Source organism: Euphorbia lathyris, chromosome 1, assembly GCF_963576675.1.
Source record: "Euphorbia lathyris chromosome 1, ddEupLath1.1, whole genome shotgun sequence".
NCBI classification, from domain to species: Eukaryota; Viridiplantae; Streptophyta; class Magnoliopsida; order Malpighiales; family Euphorbiaceae; genus Euphorbia; species Euphorbia lathyris.
Genome location: NC_088910.1, coordinates 78,080,512 through 78,092,046, shown reverse-complemented (window position 1 = coordinate 78,092,046; position 11,535 = coordinate 78,080,512). Strand labels below are relative to the sequence as shown.

Below are 11,535 nucleotides of genomic sequence, written 5' to 3'. Positions count from 1 at the left end.
ATCAGAGTAATTTGTTATGACAAATTTAATATTTGTTGAAATTAACTTATTGTAACAAATGATATTTTGTCCAACCAAGTCTGCCATGATATAATTAATTTATTTTGACAACATATCTCATTGCTTACATTAGTCATAAATTTTAAATTTAATTGTGACGAAAAGATAGTATCAAGAAATTCATATGTAATTGTGACAAAGCCATGATAACTCTGATTTGTCAAACCTGTATAAATGATGCCAAACAACTGTAACAAAAATACCTTATACATAAATCATTTAAGATCAAACATATACTAATCCAATATTTGTAATCCGACAATGGAAATGTAAAATATCCCAATAATAATAAAACCCAAGCTAATAAGTTGATAAAATTAATTGAAGACAAGATGTTTAAAAACAACACTAAATATCAAAATAATCTTCAACTTTGAGACATTTGAACAGATGCCAAATCCCAGCAGCTTTATCTGCATATGAAAAAAAATTAAAGAAAGAGTTTAGAAGTAATCACTAATTATCCAATATAATTTATTAATATCTAATACTATTGAAAAAATAAATACCGTTAATCTTCAGAAGGAGATGACGAAGAAGTTTGGGCTCCATTACGATTAAGTGTTGACATAAAAAGAGCTTTAAGCTCATCATGTGATGCTTGTAAGTTTGCAATGGTTTCTTCTTGACTTTTGATCTTCTCATCTTGAGTTTTAAGCTTCTCCTCAAGTAATTCACGAGCTTGTTTCTCAGATTGAAAGCTCTCTTGATAGACACGAGCAACTCTACCTGAACTTGGCTTTGCCACATAACCTAACCCACGAGAGTAACCACTTTTGGGTTTCAAAATTTTTTCGACAATCTGTTGCCCAGATAACTGAACTTCTTCTTCTTTAGACTTTTGAAACTCTGCAATCATTTTTTCCTATAAAAAAAAATTCCAATATTCGGTAAGTGCCATCCAATGTAATAACATACTTTTAGAGTTCGAATGAGTATCATTACATAATTTTCTTGAGTTTCTAGATTGAACCATGTTCCGTCTTTGTTATGATGCATATCGAAGTATAACTTCAATACAGGTGGTTCATCAAGGCTCACTTGAGAGGACTCCTGTATAAAAAGGAAAAATTCATGAATAACTAATTGACAAGAATAAAACTACTTATTGACTTGTTTTTTTTCCATTCTCATGCCACTAAAATATTGTTAGTGTATTCAATAGACCTCAAGATGATAAATAGTTCCGCTTATAAAAGAAATGGATAAAAGGGCGGCCCGGTCGCATTACGCGTCCCCGCTGAGCGAGGGTCCGGGGAGGGGTCCCACCACAAGGGTGTATTGGGGGCAAGCCTTCCCTTGCCAATTTAATTGGCAAGAGGCCGCTCCTAAGACTCGAACCCGTGACCTCTGGTCACACGACAACAACGTTTTACCGTTGCGCCAAGGCTCGCCCTCTTATAAAAGAAATGGATAAGATGCAAAAATGCCCCTAACGTTACCAACCAAGAGCATTATTACCCCTAAGGTTAAAAATGGTACAATTAAGCACCTAACGTTGTCAAATTAGTCCAATTTTATACACTCTTTGACAGATTCCTAACTCTGTTACAAGTTCTGATCCCCTAATTTAGAGGGCTTTCATCGAATGATTAAAAGCCAATCTCATCAAAAACCTCTCCTCCCATCATCTGGAAATCGCTGAAACAAAAGAATCCTAGGAACCCTTGGAAATTCTAAAATCCATTTTAATTTTAGTCAAAACAGAGGCATTTTAACCCAGAAAACAAGCAACAAAATGAAATTGAAGAAACTAAGATTCTATTATTATCTGTCTCAAAACTGAGATTATCTGATACAAAATCACTAATACCAAAACTGTTTTCACTAATCTTCTTCTCATTTTCAAAAAAATCAAGTAACAAATCTTGATGAGCTTTCAAGCTCTTGTTCGTGAACTGTTGAATCCGAGGCCAGGAATGCAGAAGATGTATCAACCAAGACCACATCTATGTCTTCCATTGATTTCTCATCTTCCTCAATTTTACTACTTCTAATACTAATCCATTCCTCGTCCCAATTCAAACTCCATTCAATATCGCATCCGGTCAAGCACTTAATCCTCTCAGTTGGAGGATTTCCATTCAAAAGTTTGAATTTGATAAATGTTTAGCCACTTAGATCAGAGGAATGTAACTAGGTTGGGTTTTAATTTCTTACTTGTTTTAACAGAGTTAGGAAATCTGATAAGGGTGTGTAAAATTAGGGGATCAGAACTTGTAACAGAGTTAGGAATCTGTTAAGAGTGTAAAATTGGACTAATTTGACAACGTTAGGTGCTTAATTGTACCATTTTTTACCTTAGGGGTAATATTGCTCCTGATTGGCAACGTTAGGGGCATTTTTGCACCTTATTCCTAAAAGAAAAGGCTCTCAACATTTTAGGAAAATAGAGAAAGACACTTGATTACTAGTTTGTATTATAATACATGCCGCCCAAACGCAACGAAAAAGTTCAATAAGAGCCAAACCCATAACAAAATCTATTATCAAGGGCTCAATGTGGAAAAATAATTGATTAGCTGTTTGATCCTTAAAGCATGTAAAATTCAAGGGCTTAATAATGCTTTTTGCCCACTCCAAATTCCAAAATCTATAGTATATGATATGGAGTCCAGAGCCTCTCTGAACTTTTAATCCTTTCTACCAATGTAGGTGTTAATAATTTTTGCAATCTTCAACTTTATCTTTCTACTAACAGTGTTATTCGCATCTAATTGCTCAAATTCTCAAAAACCACACCATTCAAACAACTGATATTTAAGTTTGATGAGATTCTACGACCATTATTGAAGCTTTGACAAACCAGATTACTAAACTAAGAATAGGCAGCAATAAAATGTAAAATTCACAGAGCATGATTAGCTATTTTTATTACTCAATTAGATAGCAGAGATTCATACACAACAAGTTCCATCTGCTAGCAACAAAAATAATAAAACAATGTTACGTACCATTTCAAAAATCCATTGTGCATATGATTTTGATCCAGTTCGATTAGGAACTACCAACTTAGCTCTATTCAGTTTATTTGCTTCACTTTGTTTCTGTACATAGAAACTCAATGAAGGTAACTTCAACTTTCACTTTGATATGATAAAAGCTACTTCATAATATATTGACATACCTTGAAAGCGTCACTTTCAAAATGATTGCATAAATGGACCCAATCCTCTTGAGTAACATCTTCGGGTGGATTTTTCTTTGCATCTTCTGCAGTGTACTTCTTATAATGCTTATGGCACATATGCTTATATTGCTTAAAGTGACTGGCCATTGCTGAATCTATCACCTCCTTCGCATGTGGATCATCAAAACTAATTTCAAACTCACTCTGCCAAATGACGACAAAACGAATCATTCAGTTGTACCATAATTAATAAATAACCTTAACAAAAAGATATTTAATATTCAAAATGACATCAAGCCTCGCGAAAAGTGGATGTTTCTTATCCTCGGGCATGTGTTTCCAATAAAACACACGTAAATGTGCTAGAATTCGAGTGATAATTCCAACTTCCATCTTGAAAATCTTTTCTGCTGGACCAATAGGCAAATACTTATCTTTAACAATAGTCACTCCATCAATTTTTTTTACCTTCCTTCATTCTCTTTTTCACCTCAAAACCTCTTGCCTTTCCACGCCCTCTCTTCTTTTCAACTACAACTGCGAAATAAACAAGAAAACATGTACATATTTAAATTCATTTATTTTTCCAACATCAAATAAGTTATAAAATAAACATATAGAAAATACTAACACTCAGTATCTGTTGCTGCTGTTATGGTTGAATTTGTTGCAACATTTTGTGGTGAAGTATTACTATTTACTTCAGATGTCAAGGTAGCCCCTAACCCAGTTGGCAATGAACTAGAAGTTAAGTTGGATTGAGCAGGTATACAAGGTGTTGGTTGTGATTGAGGAGTTTCATTTGTTGATACAGAGACATTAATTGACCGTGTGTTCGTTTTACTCCTCGTTCCAGGTGCCATATCGACCTACATATGATAAAATATGATTATTATATGTAGATAATGGAAGAAAAATCAGCAAGCTTGTAATGTGCAATAGCATAGTGAAATCATAAATATAACAAAGTTAAAAATTCATATCAAACCTATGCGTCATCCTCTTCCTCACTTTCATCGTTCATATTATTTGTATCATCATCGGAATAATCATCAAATGTATCTTCATCACTTATTTCATCTTCATATGTATCTTCGAATTGAGGATTGTTATTAGTGAAAATAGAACTAGCATCTAACTCTTCTGGCAAAGTATCGGTCCTGTTTAATGGTTCCATATCTATATCATCCGCAATTTCAAACTCATCAACTTCGCCAGTTTCACTTTGTTGATATGGTTCATTCTCAAAATTTTCACCTCCATCCTCTCCTTCCTCAATTTCTGGAACATTATACAAGTTTCTAGGCTGTACTCTTTGCACAATTTTCCAATTCGAACCATTTTTTATGTCATCAATGTAAAACACTTGTTCTGTTTGAGATGCTAGTATAAATGGCTGATCTGCATACCATTTTCGACCAATATTCACACTAACCAATTTACCATCATCCCTTATTCCATTTCTATTGTCACTAACATCCCACCAATCACACTTAAACATATAAACTCGTTTTCCATACAAGTAATCAAGTTCAATGATCTCTTGTAAAATGCCATAAAAGTTTACATCTTTCGAATTATGCTCTCCTTCTACCATTACTCCATTGTTTTGCGTACTTCGACGTTGATTACGTTCTAATGTGTGGAACCGAATTCCTTTCACTATTATTCCACTATATTTAGAAACTCTTCTGTCAGGTCCTAATCCTAAAACATATAAATCATCTTTTGGACCAAGTGAACCATTTCTATGTAAACTTGTCACCTATAAGATACAATTAAGTATGTTAAGAAAAATAAAATTTGAAATCTAAAACTTTGGATGAGTCTATTGAACTTACACGATCTTTAAACCATGATGCAAATTCAGCTTCATGTCTTTTTTCTACATTAAGTGGATTCTCTCGGGTTAACTCTTCCTTATGCAAACTAAAAATCAGAATTTTGTCAACTCATAGATAAACACGTGTCGAGGGCGAGCCTTGGCGCAACGGTAAAACGTTGTTGCCGTGTGACCTGAGGTCACGGGTTCGAGTCTTAGGAGCGGCCTCTTGCCAATTAAATTGGCAAGGGAAGGCTTGCCCCCAATACACCCTTGTGGTGGGACCCCTCCCCGGACCCTCGCTCAGCGGGGACGCGTAATGCGACCGGGCCGCCCTTTTTTTTTTTTATAGATAAACACGTGTGTTAAATAACTTATATATAAATAAATCTTACCTTAGGTAATCATCTATTTCCGCTGAATTATTTAAAATGTACCATTGAATTTTGTCAAACTCCATTTGAGACAACATGGTGCATTTGGAAGCACCTAATGGCCTTGCACTTGGAGTAAATACAAAAAATCCACCAACATCATGAACTTGATCTCCATCATAATTTCTTTCTTCTTGGTTGAATTTTGTTTCGACCCCACGAAGATATAAAGAGCAAAAAGTAAGACATTCTTTGGCAATGTAGGCTTCTGCAATGGAACCTTCTGGTTGTGCTTTATTCTTCACAAAATCCTTAAGAGTACGCAAAAACCTAACGTACGACCACTATTAATTTTAATAAAATTATTTCTAACGATATATATATATATATATATATATATATATATATATATATATATATATATTAACTAAAATATTATATTACCTTTCAAATGGATACATCCACCGGTAATGAACAGGCCCTCCTAATTCAACCTCATGGCTTAGGTGAATCGCCAAGTGCACCATAATAACAAAAAATGAAGGAGGATATATCAATTCAAGCTTACATAAGATGAGTACGATATCCTTATGTAGACGATTCAAAACAGATTTATCCAACGCTTTTGCACATAGCTCCTTGAAGAAATGACTGAGTCCAAATAACACATGGTATAAATCCTTATTTAAGAAACCATTGGCTGCGATTGGAAGTAATCTCTGTAAAAAGACGTGATAATCATGACTCTTCATCCCAGAAACTTTACCATTGTCAAGATTGACACATCTAGTCAAATTTAAGGCATACCCATCAGGAAACTTGACATCCTTCAACCATTGACAGAATTTTTTTCGTTCTGCTGTTGTTAATGTATAACATGCCTGTGGCATCAAAAGTTTCTCACCATGTCATTGTAGATGAAGTTCTTTCCGTATACCCATTTCTGCCAAGTCTAATCGAGCCTTGTCGTTATCTTTGGTTTTCCCCACAATATTCAACAGTGTTCCTAAGATATTTTCACATATGTTTTTTTCTATATGCATGACATCTAAGTTATGCCGCAACTTTAAGGATTTCCAATATGGCAATTCGAAAAATATACTTTTCTTAGTCCAGTTCAACTGGTTTGAATCGCGTTTTCTTTTCCTTGTATTTGGTGGTTTCCCAAATTTAAAATCTTCAGGTATATGTCGTAATTGCTCTAAGATATCATCACCTGATAACTCTTTTGGTTTTGGTAAGTGCTCTGGCTTCCCATTGAACTTTCTACTCCTTCTCAAAGTATCATTTTGATCCAAATATTTACGATGGTTCAGATAGCATTGCTTTCCTCCATGTTTCAAAGTAAGTGAGGAAGTGTCCTTGTTACAAACAGGACATGCTAATTTCCTTTTGGTACTCCACCCAGATAACATGGCATATGCAGGAAAATCATTTATCGTCCATAATAATGCAGCATGTAAATGAAACTTTTCACCTGTGAATGCATCATACGTCTCAATACCAACTTCCCACAACTCTTTTAACTCATCTATCAATGGTTGAAGATAAACATCAATGTCATTTCCAGGAGATGTTTTTCCAGGAATCAACATAGCCAAAATGAAAAATGCCTCTTTCATGCATTTCCATGGAGGTAAATTATAGACAACTAGAACAACTGGCCACATACTGTAATTTGTGCTCATGTTACCGAATGGATTGAAACCATCACTCGCAAGCCCAAGACGGACATTACGACAATCTTTGGCAAACCAACTGTGATCCTTATCAAATTCCATCCAGGCTTTAGCATCGGTCGGATGCCTAATTACATTGTCTTCCACACGTTTCTCCTTATGCCACCTCATATCTTTAGCTATATCTTTTGACATGAATAATCGCTACAACCTCTCCTTAATAGGGAAGTACCTAACAACTTTCTCCGCAATTTTTTTACTTTTATTCAAGCCAACTTTCCACCTAGGAGCTAAACATGCTGAATTCAAACAATTATCATAAATTTCATTCTCCTTCCAATATAACATGCAATCATTTGGGAATGCGGCTATCTTGATGTAACCAAGTCCAAGATCACGCATAATCTTCTTCACCTCATAGTAAGATTTGGGAAGAGTCTCGCCTTCAGGTAGAGCATCCTTAAACAACTCTAAGTTCAAATTGAATGACTTGATGGTAGAATTAGTCATTATCTTATTATGCATCAACCGCAATATAAACGACAATGTGGAGTACTTTATACATCCTGGGTATAATTCCCGTTGAGCATCACTAACCAATCTAGTGAAGTTGTTATGTATGACATCAGTTTCAACATTATTATGACTATTCGACCCTTCTCCTATATGAGGATCTAGAAAGTTGGCTCTCTGTATATCATCCAACATTATTGGAATATCATCGTTCATTCCATCCAAATCATCATTATCATTTATTTCATAACTTTGATATATGTTAGTCTGGATAAAAGGCTCGCCATAATGTATCCATTGAGTATAATCAATGGTCATTACATGCCTAAGCAAATCATATCTCACCTCAACTACCTTCTTCAAATAACAATTATTGCAGTTTTGACATGGGCAACGAATTCTACCAATAGAGTCAATGTGAGAGCTAGCAATATCTATAAATTTTTGAACGCCTTTAATATATAACGGATCAAGTCTATTTTTAATTTGTATCCAACTTTTATCCATCTGTTAACATAGGTAGCCAAAAGAACGCAATCAGAAATAAATGAGACAGGAACTTGCATATTTCATTCTCCAATTTTAAGGCTAAACGTTATATAAGCTAAAGTTGCTAAAATATTTGATCAGGAAAACACGTGTAACCAAGATAACTAATATATAAGGAAACACATACCTTATTTCGCTGAAAAAACAAAGTATTTGCTGAATGATTGCTATAAGGTCACTGCTGGATTGTGTTCCCTGGAGGTACTTTTGGCGGCTAATTTTTGTCCTTTTACAAGCAACAAACACATTCTTAATACATGGCAGCCAATAAGATATTTACAAACAAATAAAAAAGAATGAAATAGCAGCACATATGGTGAACTGCTATATATACTTGTTCAACTAATTAAGACACTGATAGAAAAATACATGTAACTGAACCAATAGCATATATGATTAAGGCTAAGGTGGAAACAAACAACATTAACTTGTAAAAAATTATATTTTTAACCGTGCATTGATTTCCTTTATTTTAACACCTCATATGTAAACAACGAAACAAGTGAGTAGTTACAAATATAATTCATACTGATGTATTTTATTGAATCCATTCCTTGCAAATGATATGTACATATTTCGAAAAATACTTAAATTCTCTACAAGTTAAAATCTAAAATAAAAAAGCATCATGATGGAGAAGAGTACAATACAAAGTATCCCATATCAACATTTTGTTTAAGCAAATGATATGTACTGAATATTAATTATGTTCCACTTAACAAATGATATGTACTCAATATTAATTTTGTCCTTTAAATATGTATGACCTTTTTCATAAAAAGCATGTGACTCTTGTTACCAACTTACCAATCACGTAACATGCTTTGGTTTGATGTGTTTTCTCTTATTCAATGTTACTCGTAAAAATAACGGGATTAGGTGTAAAAATACCCTTAACTTTTGCAATCAGGAATAATTTTATCCTTAACGTCTAAAATGGTGCAATTTTACCACTAACGTCTAAAATGGTGCAATTTTACCACTAACGTTTAAAATGGTGCAATTTTACCCCTAACGTTTGAAATGGTGCAACTTTACCTCTAACGTCTAAAATGATGCAAGTTTACCCCTAATGTCTAAAATGTTATAATTTTACCCCTAACGTTTATTAATAGAGAGAAAAACTAGTACTTTTTCTTTTGTTTTTCTTGTGGGAGAGGAATAAATTAAAGAAAGGCTTTGAACTCTTTCTTCTTCCTTCTTGTTGCTTTCATATAGTACAAAATTGAGCATGACAAAGAGGATATTGGTTTTATAATTGTGCCTTTTCCTGCTCGGTGGCATTTTATGTTGTTTAATTTGTTCATCACCACACTCATTTTTAAGGTTCCATTTTTATTGTTTTTCTGTACTGTAGGTTCACATTTCATATTATATCAACTTGTAACATTTTAATTAGTTTAATTGGTATTGTCTTCTTATTTCCTATTTTCATTTCTTTTTCATAGAAATTGCTCCCTTATTGTAATTTTACTGCCTAAGCTCAGCTCGAAGACTGCTCCCTTCTGCTCAAACTTGTTCTACAACCATTATTATTCCTACTTACTAACACAACTTTTTTTTAATGATTTCATTACCTTTTGATATATATCTATTTTAATTTAGATTAGGCATGGGGTTTAGACTTGGCTAATTGCTCTCCTATTCAAAACAATGGTGTGTGTTATCAACCAAACACACTTCTCTCACATGCACCTTATGCTCTCAACAACTATTACTAGTAAAATGGGAATTCTAATATTGCTTGCAATTTTGGAGGAACCGGTACTCTTACTAAATATAACCTTATTATGTACTTTATTTTCACCAAATCAAATCAAATGGCTTATTTTGTTTTTGGATGCAAAATTAAAACAATAGAAGTTAAAAAAAAAAGAGGGATGTTTGTTCAAAATCTGGGATTGCTGTGTCTCTGTGCTACTTAGTCTGCTGCTAAATTTGGGAAACTATACTCACTAGGGGGCTAATCTATTAAGGGCTTGCTAAAGAACACACCTCATGAAATCATATATAAACAAAACACACCACTTGCAACATATAATAGGCATCAACTATCCCTTCTACTATAACCAAAGACCCTAAATAGCTAAATTCATTGTAAAATAGAAAATTTCATAACACCTAAAAGCACACAATAAAAGTTTTCAAATCAATAATAAGTTGCAGAATCTCAAATAGATCCAATAAGCAGTTCTTTGGATGAAGTAACATTAAGATATTGGAGACTCTTAGAAGATCTTTGAAAAGTAGTGGTTAATTATACCCAAATTTATTGATGATAATAAAACCATAATCCTTTCAATTAAACTGTTTAATATGATTTAAGTTATCAACCCAAACCCAAATCACTAACTTCCCAGGAAATAGCAGAGTGAAGCAAAGGCATGGCAGAAAAGGAGATGCCTTCAATAAGGAAAACCTAATAATTATCTTTGGGTAAAAATTAAATTGTTCAATGGAAAGGAAATAAAAGCACAAAAGAAACAAAATAATGGACAAAACTGACCTGCACAAGAAATAAAAAGCAGAGTGAAGGAAAGCCATGGCGGAGAAGGTGGTGAGTTCGATCCCAAATATCAGTATCGCACAAAAGAGAAAAACTTGTGTTTCTTTTTCTTTTATAGGTAATTGAAAAAACCAATAGCTAAAAAGAATAGAACATCCCCACAACTAAAGGGATGGACCAAATCAGCCTCTCTTTAATTATTCATAGCATGAATAAGGACAAAAAAGAAGTATATGGAAAGTATAAACAATTACAGTAATAAACAATTAAGAAGTTTAAACAAGTAGAAAGTACCATAAATTTGGAAAAGAGAGATGCAAGTAGAAAGTACCTGGTTCAAAAATGTGGAAAAGAGAGAGAAGCGTAGAAGATGATAAAAAGGAAAGGTATTTGATGTACCTTTTAGGGTTTAGAGATAAACTTTTAGTAATTAGTTGATTTAATTAAAAAATTATAAAATTAGAGAAGATAACCAAGAGTCCAAAAAATTGGCGCCAAAATATGCCAAAATATCCCTCCAAATTATTTCATTTATTATGGAGACAAAATAGTGTTTTGTCACAACAAAATCATTTTGTTATCACAAACAATGGTCATAACAAATATTTAATTGTAATTTCAAAATCTATTGTGGCAAATACCATTTGTTGCCCTAATTATCAATATTGTGACAAAACTCAAAATTGCAGAAGTATGTTATTGTAACAAAACTATTAGTCATAATAAAATAGCTTTATTGCGACAAAATAATTGTCTCCACATGTGCTTAATTTCGCACCAAATTTTCCCGGCATATATATTACTACAAACTATTGTGACAAATCAAATTTGGTCACAATATATATTCGTATAGTGACAAAACTTTGTCAAAATAAGTATTTTATCACAATCTCATGTAGCTT

At 33.4% G+C, this 11,535-nt stretch overlaps 1 protein-coding gene across 5 annotated transcripts; it reads right to left on the bottom strand.

Moving 5' to 3' along the window:
- Window positions 1-213: 213 nt before the first annotated feature.
- On the bottom strand, window positions 214-10,996 carry LOC136202729 (uncharacterized). Of its 5 annotated transcripts, XM_065993581.1 has the most exons (9): window positions 10,634-10,813; window positions 8,255-8,353; window positions 3,822-4,059; window positions 3,659-3,727; window positions 3,188-3,394; window positions 3,015-3,107; window positions 1,006-1,113; window positions 570-925; window positions 214-473 (listed from the first exon to the last, which is right to left on the bottom strand). In XM_065993581.1, exons 5-8 carry the CDS (start codon window positions 3,335-3,337, stop codon window positions 572-574), a joined length of 705 nt encoding a protein of 234 aa, XP_065849653.1. In that variant the 5' UTR covers window positions 3,338-3,394; window positions 3,659-3,727; window positions 3,822-4,059; window positions 8,255-8,353; window positions 10,634-10,813; the 3' UTR covers window positions 214-473; window positions 570-571. The 5 variants fall into 5 exon arrangements, with proteins under 5 accessions (XP_065849653.1, XP_065849646.1, XP_065849630.1 ...); XM_065993574.1 differs by lacking the exon at window positions 10,634-10,813 and adding an exon at window positions 10,965-10,996 and having other exon boundaries at window positions 3,188-3,727; XM_065993558.1 differs by having other exon boundaries at window positions 3,188-3,727; window positions 10,634-10,814.
- Between the last annotated feature and the right edge of the window lie 539 nt (window positions 10,997-11,535).

Bases quoted from the DNA above. Each gene is read 5' to 3' on its own strand.
- LOC136202729 (XM_065993549.1), bottom strand. From the start codon at position 6,276: ATGCCACAGGCATGTTATACATTAACAACAGCAGAACGAAAAAAATTC. The intron at 5,717-5,830 runs GTAATATAATAT...GTCGTACGTTAG, and splicing joins TGGATGTATCCATTTGAAAG to GTTTTTGCGTACTCTTAAGG. The intron at 4,956-5,031 runs GTAAGTTCAATA...TGTATCTTATAG, and splicing joins CATCATGGTTTAAAGATCGT to GTGACAAGTTTACATAGAAA.